This window comes from Felis catus, chromosome E2, assembly GCF_018350175.1.
Source record: "Felis catus isolate Fca126 chromosome E2, F.catus_Fca126_mat1.0, whole genome shotgun sequence".
In the NCBI taxonomy this organism is placed as follows: Eukaryota; Metazoa; Chordata; class Mammalia; order Carnivora; family Felidae; genus Felis; species Felis catus.
Window position 1 is genome coordinate 209215 of NC_058382.1, and position 22295 is coordinate 231509.

The 22295-nt window shown below is 47.4% G+C and overlaps 1 protein-coding gene and 2 long non-coding RNA genes across 4 annotated transcripts; 2 read left to right on the forward strand and 1 right to left on the reverse strand.

Annotated features, from left to right (window-relative positions):
* Positions 1-843: 843 nt before the first annotated feature.
* On the reverse strand, positions 844-22173 carry LOC109494580. Of its 2 annotated transcripts, none has more exons than XR_006590230.1 (2): positions 21529-22173; positions 844-2968 (listed from the first exon to the last, which is right to left on the reverse strand). It is a non-coding gene; the product is annotated as an uncharacterized LOC109494580 (long non-coding RNA). The 2 variants fall into 2 exon arrangements; XR_006590231.1 differs by lacking the exon at positions 21529-22173 and adding an exon at positions 17115-19035.
* On the forward strand, positions 2050-6801 carry LOC111558087. The gene is made up of 3 exons (XR_006590215.1): positions 2050-2186; positions 4145-4271; positions 6292-6801. It is a non-coding gene; the product is annotated as an uncharacterized LOC111558087 (long non-coding RNA).
* On the forward strand, positions 6850-8098 carry LOC101089225 (zinc finger protein 569-like). The gene is given in 2 exon segments (XM_019818484.3): positions 6850-7736; positions 7738-8098. Coding segments are annotated over 2 exon segments (837 nt in total). The 5' UTR covers positions 6850-7049; the 3' UTR covers positions 7888-8098.
* Positions 22174-22295: the final 122 nt, after the last annotated feature.

The following is a 22295-nucleotide window of genomic DNA, read 5'->3' on the forward strand; positions in this document are numbered from 1 at the left end:
ATTCCATATACCATTTAAGTTCCCCTTTGGCATGTAATATAACATATTTACATGTTCTGGAAATTAAGACCTGTACATCTTTGGGGTCAGTATATTCTGCCTACCACAATACATGAACACACTTAAAATTTTTTTTTCAACGTTTATTTATTTTTGGGACAGAGAGAGACAGAGCATGAACGGGGGAGGGGCAGAGAGAGAGAGGGAGACACAGAATCGGAAACAGGCTCCAGGCTCCGAGCCATCAGCCCAGAGCCTGACGCGGGGCTGGAACTCACGGACCGCGAGATCGTGACCTGGCTGAAGTCGGACGCTTAACCGACTGCGCCACCCAGGCGCCCCATACTTAAAAATTTTTTGAACATTGCCTATATGGCTATTTGCTAAATCAAGGAAGAGTGCATTTTATATTTTGACAGATGTCAACAACGATTCTCTTGAGAAGCATCTCCAATTTGCCTTCCCCTGGCAGTGCTATGAAAGCCTTGGGATGATGATGATGATGATGATAAGAACAACAATAGCTCTCTCATTTATTTAGTAGCGTCAATCTTAAAAACCAAAGTTACTTGGGGCGCCTGGGTGGCGCAGTCGGTTAAGCGTCCGACTTCAGCCAGGTCACGATCTCGCGGTCCGGGAGATCGAGCCCCGCGTCAGGCTCTGGGCTGATGGCTCAGAGCCTGGAGCCTGTTTCCGATTCTGTGTCTCCCTCTCTCTCTGCCCCTCCCCCGTTCATGCTCTGTCTCTCTCTGTCCCAAAAATAAATAAACGTTGAAAAAAAAATTAAAACAAAAACAAAAACAACACAAAAGTTACTTACAAATAAATAAATAAAACAGTTACTTTGCCAGCAAAAATGGGTTTATTTGGGATTAGCAGAGAATTGCAATTCTGAACATGCAAGCTACAGCAAAACATTAGGCAAGTCTAACAAAGGAGTGGAATGTTATTCTATAAGAGGAAGGAGGAAGGTGGGAGGGGCTGTTTTGAAAGAAAGTCCATTGGAGAAAAGAATTCAGGGTGATGACAGTTTCTCATTGGTTGAGTTGCAGGGGCAGTTGATTTCTACTAGGAGATCCAATGTACATCTTTACTTGTTGGGGCCTGGAATTGATGATTCTTTCCTGTTGAAGATTCTTCTGTCGGCAATTCTTGACTTCCAGTGGTACCAAGTGAGAGCTTTCCCTTGCACTCCATTTTAGTGAGGTTTCCCTTTACTAAGTGTCACAGCACCATGTACCTGGCCCTGTGCTAAGCACTTTTCATGTCACTTCTCATGAGGAAAGTTGTAGTATTTTCCAACTTTCACCACTGGATTTTGAGTTAGAGCTTATTCTGGGTGAGGATACCCAAGAGGGATTGTCAAAGCACAGAATGTTTAGGCTTGTCCCAGAATTTCTGATGAGGGTTTGGAGAAGGGACAAGAACTTTCATTTCTAGCAAGTTCCCCAGTGATGCTGATGCTACTGATCTGGGGACCACTGAATTAAAGACACATTTAATGTTACTAAAACTCTCCATGAAGGAGGTATTATCTTCATTTTACATCCTCAGAAAATGCAGAAGAGGTGTTCCCAGGGGCCCCTTCACAGTGCTGGTCCCTCCATGTTCAGAATGCAGGTCACGGGCGGGACATCTCTGAGGGAGGAAATCGAGAATGACCTCTTTAAGAGGAAACTATGACACACCATTACCATTCTTAATCTCGGATTCCATTTTCCAGTGCCCCTCCGCTGCCACTTGGGCGTTGCCCACGGAGAATTTGTCCGCGCCCCACTCCAGGCCAATGCGAGGCTGAAACTACACTAACCAGAAGGCCAAGGGGAATGGCGGCGAGCTATGGGCCAATCACAGAAGAAGAGCGACTTCCTGCGGCTCACGGGACTTCCGGCGCCTCGGTTGTGGGCGTTCATTTTGCTCTTGACAGGTCGTTATATAGCGCCCTTGGGGACCTGAGCTCTGGGCGGGGGCTGCTTTCCAGGCGCCTCCTCGGGACCCAGCGTGGAAGACAGTAAGGAAGATGGGATCGGCTGCCGCGTTTCGTCCCCTCTGAGGCTCCGATTGCGACGGGCGGCGTGCGGGCACCTGGCCCAGTGGAGGTGTGGGGATCGGCCAACCTCTCAGGGCCTGCCCGGGTCCAATGGCGGCAGCGGCGGCGCTGGGGGACCCGGACCAGCATCCGCATAGTACGGGCCCACGATCGAGGGGAGTGGGGGGTCCTTGGACTCTTCTCCTCCGCCTTCGCCTTTCTTCCTTTGCTGCTAGGACCCTAGGATTACCCCAAGCCCGAGGTCCTGAGTCCTGGCCAGGGGTTATGTGGAAAGTTTCATAATTCTGGAATCCAATGGGACAAGGTGTGGAAAGCTGTCTCAGGGTTAGGGACCAGGATGTGAAAGGTTTCCTTCGTGTCTGGTGGACAAGACTCAGGCCTGACACGGTAGCCTGAGCAGCTTGGTCTGTAATCTGAGGGTGGTGTGAGTCATGGAAGGTTTGGAGTAGAGGAGGAAGGTGATATGACTCAGGTGTTCATAGGCTCCCTTTGGCTGCAGAGTGAAAAACAGACGTGGGGTAGGGAGTGAAGGTGAGGAGGCAGAAAGGGAGGCCCATAAGGATGCACCTTTACTGGATCAGGTGAGTGATGGTGTCTTGGCTTGAGTGGTGACTGGAGTTGGGAGAAGTGGCTGGATTTGGATCTTTCAAGTCAGCCAGATTTTATGATGTGGATATCCAGGGATATCACCATGGAGTTTGGCCTCAGCTATGAGAAGATGGAATTGAAGGGCATCGACTGAGATGGGGAGGTTGCTGGGCGAAGCAGGTTTCAGGGAAGATCAAGAGGCAGATTTTGACCTTGGCAATGCCTTGCAGACTTCCAGGTGGAGGTACTGAAGGGGCAGCTGGACATGCAGGTCTAAGTTATGCCGAGGAATTCAGCTTGGAGACATCCAGTCAACAGTCAGCCTGTGAACTAAGGTGGAGCTGTTTCAGATTTGGGAGGGGGCATCTTTAGCTTATGGTGAAGGATGTCCTACTGGGGCAGCTGAGGACTGGGTGGCTGGCCTGGGTACCTGGGCAGGGTTGGTGGATGTCACAAAGTCAGACGAAGGGAGGAACAGCCATGAGGGAAGGTGTGTGTGGGAGAGGAGGGTCCAAATAGTGACCAAGGTCCCTGGGACAGAGGCTGAGGCATACTGGAGATGCAAGTAGCATGATAGTGGGACCAGGGCTGATGTTTATTCACTTCTCTGTGGGCTCACCAACCTTCCTTGGCCACCCTCTTTGGGACCTGGGGGTTTCATTCAGGATGGCAGATTAGCTCAGTGGCAGTCAGCTGGGGATGTTTCAGGCCTAGGGTGGGAGGTGGTGGAGCTGGGCTTTGAATGTGCATTAGGAGGAGAGAGGAATACTGTGGTTGGTGAGAGGACAGCATGGAGAAAGGCAGACACTTGGAGGTCCCAGAGATCTGTGTGGCCCACTCTGGGTAGCTGAGAGTTAAAGGTAGAAACTGAAGGAAAGGCTGGGTGCTACCTCCGGAAGTTGGAACTTTTGGAAGTCTGGCTCAGGATGCGATCCTGGTTGACTTTACCAAGTTAGGCACGTTCTGGACACCCATTTGCAGAGTAATATGTAGTGTGGCTGAGAGGATGAATGGCTCATGGGATGGTGGTGGGGTCTGGAGATGTGGGATACAAAGATGGATGTGTACATGCAGAGGGGGTATGAGTTCATGGAATGGGAGTCCTGGTAGCGGGGACCTATGGGAGATGAGCCACAGTTTGGTTGTTCTGGGAGGCAGGATCTGGGAACCCAGGGGAATTGCCTAGTAGGAGGCAGTGGGGCCCCACATACTAGGCCCAGAGCTTGTGGCAACTTATCTGCCTGCCTACTGTGTGAAGGAGGACACCGTAATCAGTGGGATACAAGGAGACAGTGGCAGCCATGGCATTGGAGCTTAGGGAGAAGGAGACCTAGGAGTGTGTTGGCAGGAGTGATTTGGGGGTCAGAGACTAAACACCAGAAAGGTGGCAGCATGTGGGGTCACAGGCCTAGGCCTATATGGGTTCGTCTGTGTATTTGTTTTTGTTGTTAGTTTTTCTGCTGCCCTTTGGTCTGGTTGACTTAGCTGTCCTCCTCATCATGGCAGGGCTAGGGGACCTTTGAGGATGTGGCCATGTACTTCTCCTGGGAGGAGTGGGAGATCCTTGATGAAGCTCAGAGACATCTGTACTGCGATGTAATGCTTGAGAACTTGGCGCTTGTGGCCTCACTGGGTAAGGCCCTCCCATCCTCCTAGTTTCCTGTTCTAGGTTCTGTCCTTCCCCTTCTAACAGGAGCATCTCTGTCTTCCCACAGCTGAGCATGGGTATTGCTTCTTCCTCTGGATTATCTGCTGTGTGTGAGGAGCTGGGTCACGAGCACAGCCTACTCCTTTCTCTGAGGAGCCCCAATATCTGTTTCTGAAGCTTTCTGGAGAAAGGCTCAGGACTGAGGGTCTGGCTGGCTGCCCAAGTTTGTCCCGATCAGTGGCACTTCTGTGCCCAGGTTCTTCCCTCTTTTTGTTTTTTTAAGTTTATTTAATTATTTTTGAAAGAGAGAGAGAGTGTGCATGCAAGGGAGGGGCAGAGAGAAAGGGAGACAGAGAATCCCAAGAAGGCTCCACACTGTCAGTGTACAGCCTGACATGGGACTTGATCTCACAAACTGAGAGATAATGATCTGAACCAAAATCAAGAGTCAGACACTCAACCAACTGAGCCACCCGGGCACCCCTTCTTCCCTTTTTTAAAAATTTTTATTTGGGGCGCCTGGGTGGCGCAGTCGGTTAAGCGTCCGACTTCAGCCAGGTCACGATCTCGCGGTCCGTGAGTTCGAGCCCCGCGTCAGGCTCTGGGCTGATGGCTCGGAGCCTGGAGCCTGTTTCCGATTCTGTGTCTCCCTCTCTCTCTGCCCCTACCCCGTTCATGCTCTGTCTCTCTCTGTCCCAAAAACAAATAAAAACGTTGAAAAAAAAATTAAAAAAAAAATAAATAAAAAAATTTTTATTTATTTATTTTATTTATTTATTTATTTATTTATTTATTTATTTATTATTATTTTTTAACGTTTATTTATTTTTGAGACAGAGAGAGACAGAGCATGAACAGGGGAGGGGCAGAGAGAGGGAGACACAGAATCTGAAATGGGCTCCAGGCTCTAAGCTGTCAGCACAGAGCCCGACACGGGGCCAAACTCATGGACCGTGAGATCATGACCTGAGCCAAAGTCAGACGCTTAACCGACTGAGTCACCTAGGCACCCCTTCCCTTTTTTTTAATATCAGACATTTCCGGAAGCCTGGCCATGTCATGGCCTATAGACAGTTGACATGGTTATTACTCATGGGAACCACTGTGAGATGCTCCTGAGAGACTTATTTTGTAACATTGAGTTTTCTTCCCAGTTGCAAAGATGACATGATCTCCCTTTGGTCGTTCTCAGGGTGGGCTGCTCTTAGCTGGGCCAGCTACTTACCTACCTTATCTTTTTCCCAGGACTTGCAACTTCCAAGTCCTATGTGGTTGCTCACCTGGAACAGGGCAAAGAACCCTGAGAGCCTGACAGGGTGGACATATCTCCATACACTGCAAAAGAGGCCGGGACGGGGTCTGGCTCTAGTGAGTGGGAGCTGGAGCAAAGGTTACATTGGGGTATACTCGGCACCTGCTCTGTATCTACTAGTGTTTGTTGCCGGAGCCAGTAGCCCTACCTTATTCCAGTTTCCTTCTTCATTTTAGACACCACATTCTTGCCATTTCTACTTTGTCCCTGGACCCTGGGTGGTGGATGACTCCACTGATCTGCTCTGTGTCTTCCTTGTTCCCCTCCACTCCCCCCTTTATGGTGGTGTCCCACATTAGCCCACAGTCAATGTATTATGAGATGTGCACATATCCTCATAAAGACTTTAAGCACCAGATTCCTGGTTGCAGCTGGATTTTCCTGGGCTTATGCTCACCACTCTGTGTCCCCTTTTCCTAGAGATCTGGAGCCTGTCTGTATTGGGTCCTGATGAAAGCTGAGGAGTTGTGGTCTCTGCCCCTCCTCCCAGCCTGAACCCCACCCCTGTGTTCTCATGTGTTGAGTGTTCACCTTCGGTGGCCCTCCTGGGCCCAGTCCTGTACCACAAGCTCTACCTCATCCTGACTTGATCCTACAGACTCATTCCTGAGTTTGTCAGATCCACATCTGTAAAGGGGCTGCCCCCTCCCAACAAAGCCTACATACACTTCACCAGCATTTCTCTGCTTTCAGGTTGTTGGTATGGAATGAAAAAGCCCCTCTTGAACAGTGTGTTTCAGGAGTGTTTCAGTTCAGAACGCCTAAGGCAGGTCCTTCCACCCAGAAGGACATGTGTGGCCTTCCACCCACTTGTGACATGTGTGGCCTGGTCTTGAAAGACGTATTATACCTGGCTAAGCATCAGGCAATACACCCTAGGCAGAAGCCATACAAATGTGAGACATGTGGGAGAGGCTTCTGGCTCAGTACAAACTCTCACCAGCACCAGAAGGAGCACAGTGAAGAAAAACTCTTCACATGCAGCCAGGACCTCCTCCAGCATCAGACCACTCACACTACGGGGAAGCTGAACAGGAGCCCCGCACGCAAGGAGGCCTTCTAACCCAGCACCAGTTGCCAGCAGCAGCAGGCAGTCCATGCCACACAGAAGCCCTTCAAGTGCAGCAACTGTGGGGGAGCCTTTCTGAAGGCGTTTATGCTCCTTGACCACCTGATAACTCACTCCAAAGAAAGACCCTTCAGATGGCCAACAAGAAATGCCCCTAAAGAGGACTCAACCTTTGTTCATCACAAAAAAAACCACAATGGAGAAACATCCCATGTGTGTAAGGAATGTGGGAAGGCTTTCAGCCAGCTTTTAAAACTGAGGACACATCAGAAAGTTCATACTGGAAAAATGCATTACAGTTGCAGTGAATGTGGGAAAGCCTTCACCGGAAACACTCACTTGTTCAGCACCAGAGAGTTCACACTGGAGAACGGCCTTATGGATGTGGCTAGCGCGGAAGGCCTTCACTCGCAGCTTCCATGTTTTTCGGCACCAGAAAGTTCACAACACAGAAAGACCTTATGAGTGTAGACAGTGCCGGCGAGTCTTTAGCTGTGTTGCCGATTTTGTTGAGCACGAGAAAATACACACGGGGGAAAGGCCTTATGAGTGCAAAGAATGTGGGAAAGCCTTCATTAACAGCTCTCATCTTGTTCGGCAGCAGAAAGTTCACAACACAGAAACGCCTTTTGAGTGCAGTGAATGTGGAAACGCTTTCTGGCAAACCTCCAAACTTATTCTGCACCAAAGGAGTCATAATGGAGAAAGACCTTATAAATGCAACCAATGTGGGAAAGCCTTCAGTTGCCCCTCCAACCTTGTTCCACACCAGCGAATTCACACTGGAGAAAAGCCTTATGAGTGTTTGGAATGTGGGAAAGCCTTCAGTCAAAGCTCTGCCTTCATTCAGCACGAGAAGGTTCACACTAGAGAAAGGCCTTATAAGTGTAGTGAATGTGGAAAAGCCTTCGGCTATAGCTCTAACCTTGTTAAACACCAGAAAGTTCACACTGGAAAAAGGACGTATGAGTGCAGTCAGTGTGGGAAAGCTTTCAGTGAAAGCTCCATCCTCAGTCAGCACCAGAGAGTTCACACTGGAGAAAAGCCTTACGAGTGTAACAAATGCGGAAAAAGCTTTCCGCTACAGCTCAAACCTCTCTAAACACCAGAAGGGTCATATTGGAAAAGAGCCTTTGGAGTGCAGTGGACATAGGAAAGCCTTCAGCCAGAGCGCTAGCCTCACTCAGTACCAGAAAGGTCACACCAAAGAAAACACTTAGGAGTGTGGCAAATGTGGAAAACCACTAACTAGCTGGGGCTTTCACCTTGCTCACCTTAAAAGGATTCACGCCTAAGAAAACTTCTGTGATGGGGCACCTGGGTGGCGCAGTCGGTTAAGCGTCCGACTTCAGCCAGGTCACGATCTCGCGGTCCGTGAGTTCGAGCCCCGCATCGGGCTCTGGGCTGATGGCTCGGAGCCTGGAGCCTGTTTCCGATTCTGTGACTCCCTCTCTCTCTGCCCCTACCCCGTTCATGCTCTGTCTCTCTCTGTCCCAAAAATAAATAAACGTTGAAAAAAATTAAAAAAAAAAAAAAAGAAAACTTCTGTGAAAGGAACCTTTGTAAAGAAGCCATAAGCCAAAAGTTGAAACTTGAATATCCTAATACCCCTACCAGGAGATTGCCAGATACATGGAAGCTTTCAGGAGCTTCACCACACTTTCTAACCTGTCCAGGTGCTTTGCCAGATTACATCACTGCCAGATGCCATCTCACTTCTGCCAGCCAGCAGATCTTCCCACAGTGTGTAACTATCATGTCAACATACTCAGGGAAGGCTGATCTTGTGCTCTCTCATTCCCTGGAGGGAGACATGAGTGATGGAAGCTCTTTGGGGGTGGCCTCATTTTCCATCTTTGCCCTGTCTCTAGTTGTTCAGGCATAGTCCTGACCTTGTTCTCCCCAGGAGGATCTGACCTGGAGTGTGAGGACTTGCAGAAGAAGCTTCCCTTTTATTGTGGCCATTGTTGAGTCTACAGATGGTGCCTGCAATGGAATTGTCCAGTATCCAAATCAACCAACCCTGGAACTGCCTGCCTCCAGAGTGTGTGGTAATAAAGGCCTTACTATTGAAGCCATCTTTAATACTGGGACTCCATCCATTGTGTGTGTGGGAAATGGAGAATGAATTGGGCTCTAACAGGATAAAAAGGGAGAAGGTCTTTTGGGAGGCCTCAACTTGAACAGTGGGATGGCAAGGAATAGATTGCAGTCTAGGCCCAAGGGCTTCCGGGACAGGCTGAAAGTCTCTGGGTCAAATCTTGTGTCCTGGATGCCAGGACAACCTGTAAGACCCAGAGCTTTGGACATTCGCCAGTACTTCCTGGGCAGCAGGAGTTGGGTACCTTGTTCCTGGGAATGTCCCACATTCTCCAGTAGAATTGAGGGGCTACTGTCCAGGAGTAAGGCCCCTGATGTCCAAAATCTGTAGGTAGGTATCACTGCACGTAAGATCTTCAGGAGGCAGGTAGAACCTGTTTCAGTGGGCACAGAAACACTGGTTTTGAGGTCAGGGACACTGGCAAACAGAGGAGATAATGGCTGGTGCTATGCCTGGGCTACATCACACCCACTCACAAGAACTGGTTGTGTTCAACTCAACATTTAGTTGAGTTCAATCAGCCATGGTGGAATTTATACCACAAAAGATGGAGAAACAACAGCTCTTTGAAAACAAACAAACAAAAAGCAATTGAAAAAAACCTGATTTGGATTGTCTGCCAAGTTTGTTGACAGTGACTTTGGCCATAGGAGAGACTCTGCTCTGCAGGTCTTAGGAAGTCCTGCATATTCTCATCTTATCCTCTAGAACAAAGGACATAACAGTGGTATGTTGCTCACTGCCTGAGCAAATGGTGGTGTGGATTCCTGTAGCCTTCCTGCACTGGTCACTTCAAGGCCCTTACTGCACAGGTAGGAACCCTGGGCCCGAGAAAAGGGAGATCTTGTAGTTCAGGATTTTTGTAGCCCAGCCAATATTCCAGGTGAGTGTAGTGTCCATGATCTTCATCATCTGCTATTTTTTGCTGCCACTGAAGCAGGGCTGTCCCCGGGTACAGGAGTCAGAGATAATGGAATCAATATATGCTTGCCCCCATTTTCTGGTTTTCCAAGAGGAGTGACGGAACCATATGTTTATGTGAAGCCTTTTGATTTCATAAATGTTGAAAGCTTCTTTACAAAACTTATAGGTATATATGCAACCGATATATATGGGCTGCATATCTCCTGGTTCAATACTTTCAAGTGTCAGAAAATAAACGAACCAGGCTGTCTGGAGCCCCAGGATCCCAAAACATGAAGGCTTTTGGTGCAGTGTTTACCTGAGAACATGTGGCAGGGGCAATGGTACTGCTGTTGCCACTCCACTTAGGATCCTCCAGTTCCCTGAAGCTGACCATATGAGGGATGGCAGGGTCCCAGGCATGTGGCAGGTCTGCCTAAGTGCTTCCCACATCCCAAGGTATGGCACTCCTGGACCTTCTGGGTATAATAATTGCCTTCTGTTTTCTTGTTTAAGTTTTATTTTATTTATTTTGAGAGACAGAGCATATGCAAGCAGGGGAGGGGCAGAGAGAGTGGGAGAGAATCCCAAGCAGGCTCTGTGCTGTCAGCGCACAGCCAAATGTGGGGCTCAATCTCACAAACTGCAGAGATCATGACCTGAGCCCAAATCAAGAGTCAGACACAACCGACTGAGTCACCCAGGCGCCCCAATAATTGCCTTCTATTAACATGGGGGCTTGGAGTTGGAACTAAAGCCCATTTGAACCTTGAGGCCTCAGGCTTCCAAGCAAAGGGATCGTGGGTCATCAAGAGCTCAACTCCTTGAACCCACGTTTTAGCTATGGTTAGACCTCATAACAGTGCTCCCAATGCATGAATGAAGTCTTTTACCTGCCTTCTAGTCTCCTCACCACGGCTCTCTGTACATCAGCCAACTTATTGGAAACTCAATATTTCCCTGGTGGTGCCAGAACATAGCAAACAAAGGCCTGTTGGTTCTGAGAGTTTGATCTCCCCAGAGGACCAATTTACGTGGAGCTCAAAGTCTCCCCATCGTGATGAAGTACCCAGGGGTCCTTGGTCTGCTCAGGCTCTCCCTCCTGGGTGTAACAACTGCCTCCTGCCAACATGGAAGGGCTTCTTGGGCTTAGAGTTAATGTTCAGCTGAGCCATGTGGAGCCCACACCTGCAAGCAACATAGGACAGACATTTGTCATCAGAACTTAATCCCTTTTCCGAATGGTCACCTAGGTGTGTGTCTTGTAAAACAAAGTATTTTGGCAAAGAGTCCTTGATTTGGTGAAGTAGTCCCAATCTGAATCTGACTTTTGCTCTCCCCATCAGGGCTCTGTGCAAGGCAGCTGGCCTACTGTGTGTGTGTGTGTGTGTGTGTGTGTGTGTGTGTGTGTGTGCGTATGCACGTCTGTGTCTGTGGAGCTGTGTGTGTGCATGCACGTGCATGTGCCGGAACATCTAACACAAAGCCCTCATGGCTCTGAGCACCTATGAACTGGGCTACTAATGTTCATCTTAACTCTACAGGAAGGCTGTCCTTTGAACCAGCCACAGAAGAAGGAAGTATTGAGAGATGGTCAGAAGCAGCCCTTCTGACATCATTTGAGCCTCCAGATCCACTCAGTGCCTGAAACCAGATACCAAGTGGATTTTAGGGTTCCATGTACCAAAACAGACCAAGACAATTCAATAGGATAGGAAAAAGGTAATCTTTTCAACCAATAGTGCTAGAACAACTGAATTGCCATATGTAACAACAACAAACCTGTAAGCTTACCTCAAGTCATATGCAAAAGTTAACTCAAAATTGATCATAGATGTAAGCATAAAACTCATAACAATAAAAAATCTAGAAGAAAACATAGTGATCTTGGATTTGGTGGATTTCTTTTCTTTTCTTTTTTTTTAGTAGCAGGCAAAAGTTTATCAGAGGATAAGATCAGAAGGGAAGAATCCTAGGAAAGCTCTCTTTACAGAAAGGGGACATTCGAAAGTGAATGCCCGAGAACTATAGGCAAAAGTCCTTGTATTAAAAGGTTCTGGTCAGCCCTCAGATTTAGTGTATTTCTTAAGTATAACAAAAAGCATGAGAAGAAAAAGATAAATCAATTGGACTTAATAAAAATTTTTAACTTTTGCTTTTCTTTTTTTTAAATGTTTATTTTTGAGAGAGAGAGAAACACAGAATGAGAGCAGGGGAGGGGCAGAGACAGGGAGACACAGAATCTGAAGCAGGCTCCAGGCTCCAAGCTGTCAGCACAGAGCCCAACATGGGGCTCAAACCCACGACCGTGAGATCATGACTTGAGCCAAAGTCAGAAGCTTAAACCAACTGAGCCATCCAGGCGCCCAAACTTTTGCTTCTCAATGGTCACTTCAAAAAAATGAAAATGCAAGCCATAGACTGGAAGAACTATCTGCAAAACAAATCCTAACAAGGGATGTGAATCTAGAACCTATGAGGAACACTTACAAAAGACAACCTAATTTTTAAAAAAATGGTCAGTGACTTGAACACTCACTTCATTAAAGAAGACATATGAGGGGTGCCTGGGTTGCTCAGTTAAGTGTCTGTCTTTTGATTTCAACTGAGGTCATGATCTCACAGGTGTGGGATCAAGCCCCACGTAGGGCTCCATGCTGACAGCATGGAGCCTTCTTGGGATTCTCTCTCTTCCTCTCTTTCTGCTCCTCCCCCACTTGAGTTTTTTTTTTTCTCTCTCTCTCAAAATAAATGTTAAAAAAGTTATCATAGGGGCACCTGGGTGGCTTGGTCGGTTAAGCGTCTGACTTCGGCTCAGGTCATGATCTCACCGTCCGTGAGTTCGAGCCCCGCGTCGGGCTCTGTGCTGACTGCTCAGAGCCTGGAGCCTGTTTCAGATTCTGTGTCTCCCTCTCTCTTTGCCTCTCCCCTGTTCATGCTCTGTCTCTCTCTGTCTCAAAAATAAATAAACGTTAGGGTCGCCTGGGTGGCGCAGTCGGTTAAGCATCCGACTTCAGCCAGGTCACGATCTCGCGGTCTGTGAGTTCGAGCCCCGTGTCAGGCTCTGGGCTGATGGCTCGGAGCCTGGAGCCTGTTTCCGATTCTGTGTCTCCCTCTCTCTCTGCCCCTCCCCGTTCATGCTCTGTCTCTCTCCGTCCCAAAGAATAAAAATAAATAAACGTTGAAAAAAAAATAAATAAACGTTAAAAAAAATAAAAAAAAAAGTTATCATAGAATGGACCATAAATGGAAATATAAGAGCTAAAACTATAAAGCTAATAGGAGAAAAATTTTGACTGAGTTAGGCAAAGAATTTTTTAGATATGAACCAGAAGACAAAACATAAAAGGAAAAACTAACAAATTAGACTTCATCACAATGTAAAATATTGCTTTTCAAGGGGCACCTGGCTGGCTCAGTCAGTAGAGTATGCTATTCTTGATGTCAGGGTTGTGACTTCAAGCCCCACGTTGGGCATAGAGTTTACATTTAAAAAATAAATAAAAATAAAATATTGCTCTTCAAAAGATGTCATTATGAAAATTAAAACAAGGGGCGCCTAGGTGGCTCAGTTGGTTAAGTGTCTGACTTTGGCTCAGGTCATGATCTTGCGGTTCATGAGTTCGAGCCCCATGTCAGGCTCTGTGCTGATAGCTCAGAGCCTGGAGCCTGCTCTGGATTCTGTGTCTCCCTCTCTCTCTCTGTCCCTCCCCTGCTCATGTTCTGTCTTTCTCTCTCTCTCAAAAATAAATAAACATTAAAAAAAAATTAAAACAAACTACAGGCCAAGATGAAATACCTCTACATATATATGGAGTCTTAATACAGAATATATAAAGAATTTGAACAACTCAATAAGAAGACAACCCAAGTAGGGGCACCTGGGTGGCTCAGTTGGTTAAGAGTCCAACTTCAGCTCAGGTCATGATCTTGCCGTCCGTGAGTCTGGGCCCCAGGTCGGGCTCTGTGCTGACAGCTCAGAGCCTGGAGCCTGTTTCAGATTCTGTGTCTCCCTCTCTCTCTGCCCCTCCCCTGCTCATGCTCTGTCTCTCTGTCTCTGAAAAATGAATAAACCATCAAAAAAATGAAAGAAAAAAAAAAGACAACCCAAGTAAAAATGAGCAAAAAGATTTGAGTAGACATTTTATCAAAGAAGATAAACAGTTAATAAGCACAAGAAAAGATGCCTGACATCATTATTCATTAGGAGAATATACATTAAAATCCCCTTGAGACTATTATTTGATGGGCACATTGTTTCAGTTTATAATAATGAAAAAGTTGTAGAGATGTTTAGGAGTGATAGTTGTAGAACTGTGTGTTTACTTAATGTCATTGGACTATACACCTAAAAATAGAAGTTTTAGGGGCACCTGGGTGGCTCAGTCAGTTAAGTGTCCAACATCAGCTCAGGTCATGATCTCGAGATTTGTGGGTTTGAGCCCCGAATTGGGCTCCACACTGATAGGGCAGAATCTGCTTGAGATTCTCTCCTCTCTCTGCCCCTCCCCCACTCACACTTTCTCTCACTCTCAAAATAAATAACACTTAAAAAATAGAAGTTTTGAGGGGCGCCTGGGTGGCGCAGTCGGTTAAGCGTCCGACTTCAGCCAGGTCACGATCTCGCGGTCCGTGAGTTCGAGCCCCGCGTCAGGCTCTGGGTTGATGGCTCAGAGCCTGGAGCCTGTTTCCGATTCTGTGTCTCCCCCTCTCTCTGCCCCTCCCCCGTTCATGCTCTGTCTCTCTCTGTCCCAAAAATAAATAAAAAACGTTGAAAAAAAATTAAAAAAAAAAATAGAAGTTTTGGGGCGCCTGGGTGGCGCAGTCGGTTAAGCATCTGACTTCAGTCAGGTCACGATCTCGCGGTCCGTGAGTTCGAGCCCCGTGTCAGGCTCTGGGCTGATGGCTCGGAGCCTGGAGCCTGTTTCCGATTCTGTGTCTCCCTCTCTCTCTGCCCCTCCCCCGTTCATGCTCTGTCTCTCTCTGTCCCAAAAATAAATAAACGTTGAAAAAAAAAAAATAGAAGTTTTGTGTATATTTTACCACAATTTTAAAAAGTCCATTGAGATACCACTTCACGCTAGTATGGCAACACCAAGTATTGGCAGGAAGGTGGAGAAAATGGAACAGTTCTACAGTGCTGGTGGGAATATAAAATAGTAGAGACGCTTTGGAAAAATTTGGCAGTAAAGAGTTAAAGTGAACTTCACTCAGCAGTTCCACTCCTAGAAACTGTCAGGCAGAAAGACCTTCCTCTGCTCTATAATCCTTCTAAATGGACTTAGAACCAAATGGACATGAGACAGATTAACAGGAGAAAATAATATTTAATGAATGCATATATAGGGAATCCACAGACATGAAATTTCAAAGACAATGGGGCACATGAAGCTCACATGAGCTGAGGAGAGGGGCAGAGGTCTAAGGATATGAAAAGGAGAAAGCTTTTAGCAAGAAGGTGAAAGATGTTTAGAAACACAAGTTTGCTCTATGAGGCAGATAAATTCCTTAGGCAAAGGGAAGTGTCTGTTAATTGCTCTCTTCCTATTACAGGCTCTCCTTCCAATGTAAATTAGACAGTTGTGGGAAAGGCAGAGAGCTTTTCCTGCATCTGCTGGGTTTTGATTACTTAAAAAAATTTTATTTATTTTGAGAGAGAGAGAGAGAGAAGCTGAGAGAGAATCCCAAGCAGGCCCTGCGCTGCCAGTGCAGAACCCGATGCGGGAGTTGAATTCCCCAACTATGAGATCACAACCCAAGCAGAAATAAAAAGTTGGACGCTTAAGTGACTGAGCTACCCAGGCGCCCCTAACTCAAAATAATCTTTATGCTGAAGAGGCCCATCTTGGGGCAGCCTGCCCTCAGCCCCTACACAATCTACCCAAGCAACAAGAAAACATACATCTACAGAAAGACTTGTAAGCGAATATGCCTAGCAGCATTATTTGTAATGGCCAAGAACTGTTGTCTATCAATTAATGACAAATAAAATATGGTATATCCATACAAGGGAATATTATTCAGCAATAAAATGGAATAAAATACTGATATATAACATAACATGAATAAACCTCAAGAACACACTAAGCCAGTTAGGCACCCCCAGAATAAAGTTTAAAAAGCAAAAACAAACAAACAAACAAACAAAAAACAACAAAAAACAACAAAAAACAAAACCCTCAACATTATGCTAAGTGATAGAAATGACACACAAAGGGATATATATTATATGATTCCATTGATACCAAATATCAGGAAAGGCAAAAGTATAGAGATATAACATGGATTAGTGGTTGCCAGGGGCTGAGGATGGGAGTGGTTTTGGCTATATAAGTGTCCAGGGGTACCTACGTGGCTCACTTGGTTAGGTGTCCTACTCTTGATTTTGGCTCGAGTCATGATCTCGTGGATTTGTGAGTTCAAGCCCCACATGGGGTTCTATGCTGACAGCATGGAGCCTGCTTGGGATACTCTCTCTCTCTCTGCTCTTCCTCGGCTCATGCTCTCTCTCTCCCTCTCTCAAATTAAACAAATAAACTTAAAAAAAAAAGTGTCCAGGGGCGCCTGGGTGGCTCGGTCGGTTAAGCGTCCGACTTCGGCTCAGGTCATGATCTCACGGTCCGTGAGTTCGAGCCCCGCGTCGGGCTCTGTGCTGACGGCTCAGAGCCTGGAGCCTGTTTCCGATTCTGTGTCTCCCTCTCTCTCTGCCCCTCCCCTGTTCATGCTCTGTCTCTGTCCCAAAAATAAAAATAAAACGTTAAAAAAAAATTAAAAAAAAAAAAGTGTCCAACCGCACATTTTGAGGCAATGGGAATGGGGTGAGATAATAATGGTTGTACAACTCTATAATTTTACTAGAAATCATTAATTATGCAATTATAATGGATGTATTCTATAATATGTAAATTATACTTCAATAAAGCCATTTAACAAAAAGGCTATGGGCTGTTCTTTCTCATAGTCCTGGAGTTCCTGACCACATGGTGATGACCAAAAGTATCCAGCCCACTAAGAGATGATAGGAATGCATAAAAAATATGTTGACTACAGCTGTGGGAGATATACAGATCTACACCTGCACACTTTTTTTTTTTAATGTTTATCAATTTTTGAGAGAGAGAGACAGAGCATGAGCAGGGGAGGGGCAGAGAGAGAAGGAGACACAGAATCCGAAGCAAGCTCCAGGCTCTGAGCTGTCAGCACAGAGCCTGACACAGGGCTCAAACCCACAAACCGCAATATCATGACCTAAGCCAAAGTCAGACACTTAACTGACTGAGCCACCCAGGCGCCCCAACACCTGCACACCTCAATCCTGCAAAGGCCCAGACATCAAAACAGTTCACCAGGCTCCCCACACCTTATTTCCTCACACTCAGTATTCTTTACCCATTTACAGTACTCAATTCATCCTTGTACAAACACAAGTGGATGATATATTACCAGGGTCTGGCCTTCAGAGTGCTTCCTTTCACCACTGCTGGGTGGAAGAGACATTTCCTAAAACACAGACCATTATCTTGCTTCTTCCAGACTGTTGACTGGCTTTTCCAGGCGAACTCCAGGTGAGAAGCTTCAGAACACAGAGGCTTTCATTCTTTGTCAGAGAACATGGGGTAGAAATGCAAATTGGGTCACATCTGGTCAGAAATGCTCCATGCCTTACTGTTGTGCCCTGTCAGGTGCTATAGGGAACCTGATAACCAGTCTGAGAACTCTGTTCTGTTTCCAATTCACTCCCGATAAACAGGACTCCAATATCAAAGGTGAATTAATTGGTGATGTATTCAGTATCAAATGGTGCAGAGCAGTCTGAAGTCATGGTACCAGAGCTGGGTAATGATAGCAACACATATAAACGATGTTATGAGTACCTGGAGAAACTCAATGAAGACATCATGGATGTCAAAGGCAGATTTCACAAGGTCCATAAACAATGGGAAAACTTCCCTAGAAGCCCTCCAGGAACTATCTTATCAGGCCCCTTGCTCAGAGTAAGAGTCATGTCCGTGCCAAACTCAGTCATGGGTGAGCAGTAGGACATCACTTCAATGGGTGCAGGGCCACCACCATCCCTCCAGAGGAGGGCAAGCAGGGAACAGGGGCTGCTTACACTGAGTAATAGATGACCATCAAACAGAGAAGGACATTTTCCATAGCACCCAGCGGTGTGACAGCTGGTCACAAAGTACAGTATGGCCCCTATAGGGGCCCCTACAGGGCATTGGTGGAGTTATCTCTTCAGGTAGAAGTTCTGGGGCGCCAGGTGGATCAGTCGGTTGAACAGCCGACTCTTGATTTCAGCTCAGGTCATGATCTCATGGTTGTGGGCTCGAGCCCCACATCAGGCTCTGTGCTCACAGCGCAGAGTCTGCTTTGGATCCTCTGTCTCCCTCTCTCTCTGCCCCTCCCCTCTCTCAGAAATAAATAAGCGTTAAAAATTAAAAAAAAAATAACTTCTATACAAGGTACAACTTGTGGCTGAAGGCTATTTGTATACGGTATTTTTCAGGTGTTAATTCTTTTATATTGAATGAAGTTTTTAAAACATCATTTAAAAGAAAATGTTAAAAAAAAAAAAGGGGGGGGCGGGGGCAGCTGAAGACTTTACTAAATTCACTGCTCCTAAAATGGCTTTTCATTAGTGAAGGTTTTGTGCTGGTTGGTGGGCAGGAGCTGTGGCTGAGTCTCCCATACCAGCTGTACACACAGGAGCTTTCTCCAGTGTGAATATTTCTATGCAGGACCCAGCAGGAGCTGCTTTGCTCTCCTACTCACTACACTCACAATGCAGTAACTTGCTGCTGCAAAACTTGATTAAATCTGGGCAAGGAGGCTATCCAACACCAGCTGCACTCCTTATGCCTTTCTCCAGTGGGGACTGTGTGAAAGAGGTTCAATTTTCCTGAGAGCTTTCAGGTGGTTACTGCATTTGTACAACTGTTCTCTGGCATGAATCTTTTGGTGCTAACAAGAATAGAGCTCTGAATGCAGATGCCCACATTCTGGGCACTTGACTCCTTTGGTGCAAGGGGAAATGCAAAAGTTTGCTCAAGGCTGGGCCACACTCCCTGCCTTAATGAGTGTTTTCTAAGGGGCAAACATTCTCATTCTCAAAAGGAATAGAGCTCTGGCTGGAGGCTTTCTCACATTACAACAATCATGACATTTGAAGACATGAATGTACTTCTGCTTTCTCAGAATGGAGACAAAGGTGAAGGCCTTCCCATCTTCCCAATGTACTTGGGATTTTTTTCCCATTCTGAAAATTAAAAAAAATTTTTTTTTAATGTTTTACTTATTTTTGAGAGAGAGACAGAGTGTGAGTAGGAGCGGGGCAGAAAAAGAGGGAGACACAGAATCTGAAGCAGGCTCCAGGCTCTGAGCTGTCAGCACAGAGCCTGACGTAGGGGCTTGAACCCATGAACCGCGAGATCATGACCTGAGCTGTAGTCGGCCGCTCCATCGACTGAGCCACCCAGGCGCCCCCCATTCTGGTATTTTTTATTGATTGAACACCTCTCCATATACCATGTGTTTACTGGGTGTCTCTTCAGTGTCAGTTCTCTGTGAGTTCTGCAAAAGGGCCTCAGTGTCTGGTGACAGGCAGGTGCTATGCAGTGAGGGTGGTCCAGCCACTGACATTATATCCACCTTCCTTAGAGGAAGCAAGCAGTCCCATGAAGAGATAAATTTTCTTTTTCCTTAAAAAAATTTTTGACAGAGAGAGAGAGAGAGAGAGAGAGAGAGAGAGAGAGAGAGAGAGAGAGAATATCTCAAGCAGGCTCCACACTCAGCATGGACCCAGATGGGGGCTTGATCCCATGACCCTGGGATCATGACCTGGGCTGAAATCAAGAGTTGGACATTCAACTGACTGAGCTACCCAGGCACCCTTTCAAGAACTACTTAAGGATACGTATCAGCTCAGAACATGTTAAGGGGAGGCCAATGGTGGAGGATCTGACCATAAAAGGGGAGAAGGCAAAAGGCTGAGAGGAAAAGGATACAGAGGGATCAGCCAGGAAATATGAGTCAAGGGAAAGTAGAATGAAGTTCCAGAATGACAGAAAAGAGGCATGGCTACTCACTTTGGCACCAGGGTAAGAGAGGGCACAGGCCAGGTACCAGGTGAGAGACAAGCCCGCTGCCACAGGCCCTCCCCTACCAGTCTTGCACTGACCAGAACTGGTCTTCCATGGGCCTCTCTGGTCATGGACTGGTTCAAGCTGCCCTGTCCAGGTCTCCTGGCCATGTTCACCTTGGGTGACCACATTGATGGTAGTGCAGGCAGTCATTCTTATGAGGGGTCAAGTGGCTTGTGAGAGGCCAGCACCAGGTCTGTCATGATTCACCCATGACAGACTGAGGTGGATAAGGATCACTTATGCATCTGGAGAACTGAACCTCACAAAATGAACAACCAGGAAAGATCTCAGGGGAAAGGTGCATTGTCCCCACAATCAGTGATCGTGTCTGTGTCCATGTGCCATCACAGGGGCTGACAAGGGGCAGCTGGCAGAAAACCTGCTGGAATGAGGAAGTGTGACAGAGGAGAAAGAAAAGCAACACACCTCGACTGGGTCACTTGGCCAGATAATAACCAAGCTGGATGTGATCTGCTATGCAAGTTGTGATACTTTTGACCCTTGACCTAAAAGATACTGGAGTTGTTTATACAGCAGTCTGGGAGAAGATGTATCAAGACATGGGCCAGCACCAGGACCAGCCGCATATCCCATGGGGAACACAGTGGCCTAACCTGGTGAGGACAGCACCATGTCATGGTAGCAGCCCTACTGTGTCTCATGAAGGAGCCCCACTTTTTCTGAAAGCAGTATGTGACCTTCTTAAAAGTCACTGGGCCTTGCTATAGCAGGCCAGGGAGCAGACGGATGCAACCTAAGCACTGGGCATGGGACCTGGGACCCCAGTCTCTGTCCTGCGGCCACCTAGCTTTATGTCTCCCAACCTTGTCCCCTGACATGCCTGCTTACCCTCTCATATCTGAAAGGGTGGGCCCTCCTCCTGGATGTGCCCTCTCCCCGGATCCATTGGTCTTTGGACAGTGCTTCTCCTTTTCTGCACCCATCTCCTCCACCCGGCCACTGGTCCTTATCCTGGACACCCCACACTCACCTCAGGGCCACTTATCTGCAACCACAACCTAAGACTCTCCTTCCAAAATGCCATTCTCAGACCCTTCCTTGGTCCAGGCCACCAGTGAACTGCAACCTGGAGATCGGAGGCCAAACCAAAACTCCCTATGTGTCCATGGCACGTAGTCACTTCCACTTAGAAGTCCACATCTACAAAATCCAACTGCTAATCTTCCCCAAAATATCCTCCTCTTGCCAAACTCCCATCTCCATGTACAATATCTCATTCTTCCTAAACACTCGGGATGGTCTTTTATCCACCACTTACGTTCACTCGTCACATGTAGCAGGAAATCCCATTAACTTCATCTTGAAAATCTAACCGAAATCTGATCACTTCTCTCACCTCTCCTACTTCTACCCTGGACAGGCCATCATCATAACTGTCTGGAAGAATATTGCAGTAGCATCCTCACAACCTCTGGCCACAACCCCTCTCCCACCGGTGTGTTCACTCAGTATGTTTACTTGGTATTCATTGGGATACTTTCAAAATCCTAAATCCAGACGATGGATATCCCGCTTCTATTCAAAAATTTCTACGACTCCCAGCACATTCAGCCAATGAATAGAGGCAGGACTCCTCTCTTCATGCAGTGGAAGAATGAGAATTTTCCTGAATGTTCTCAGGTCAGTCTCACCTCCGAATCTTTGCACATGCAGATCCCTCTGTCTGTACTCTCTACATCTTAACATACCGAATTCTGGGATGAAGACTCCCCACCTGCGAACGCTCCATCATCCAGAACATCGAGGCCTGTAGCTCAGTCGGGGACTCAGGACACTGGGACTCCGAGTCAGGTCGGGTGGAAGAATCCTTCAGCCGTGACTAGTTGATCGGCTCACTCATCACGCCCGTAGTCCAGCCACAAGCTGGTCATGACCTCGGAACGCGTGGCTTTGAGCCTCCGTCCCCCGCTCTGTAAAGCAGACACAACGCCAAGGGCGACGACTCCCGGGCGGGCTCCAAAGGAGGTCCTTGCAGACATCCCCGCGAGGTCGCCCCCCCTACTGCCAAGGATATCCGGGCTTGGGTAGTCAGGACATTCTCTGGAGTCAAGGGGTGCACAGGGCACGGAGACGGAATCTCCCCGACTCTCGAATCTTCCCTGCATCCGTTCCCGCAGGCCCGGTGAGCCTCCCGGCACCATCCACAGCCAGGCAACTTGGTTCCTCCTCCAACACCGATAAAACGGCAAGCTGCCAAAGAAACAACCGAAAACCAGAAGCCACCACGCGCTGGCGCGGCGGTTCCGGAAACGCCTCTCCCCTAGGCTATCATTGGCCAGAGCCCAGACCGCGGCCTCGGAAACGCCCCTCGCCCAGGTTCTCCCTGGGAAGCTCTGAGAAGACGCTTGATGAGAGGCTTTCTGGGGAATGTAGTTCGCGACGCGTGAGCAGTGACGCGCGCGCGCGCGCGCGTGTGTGTGTGTGTGTGTGTGTGTGTGTGTGTGTGTGTGTGTGT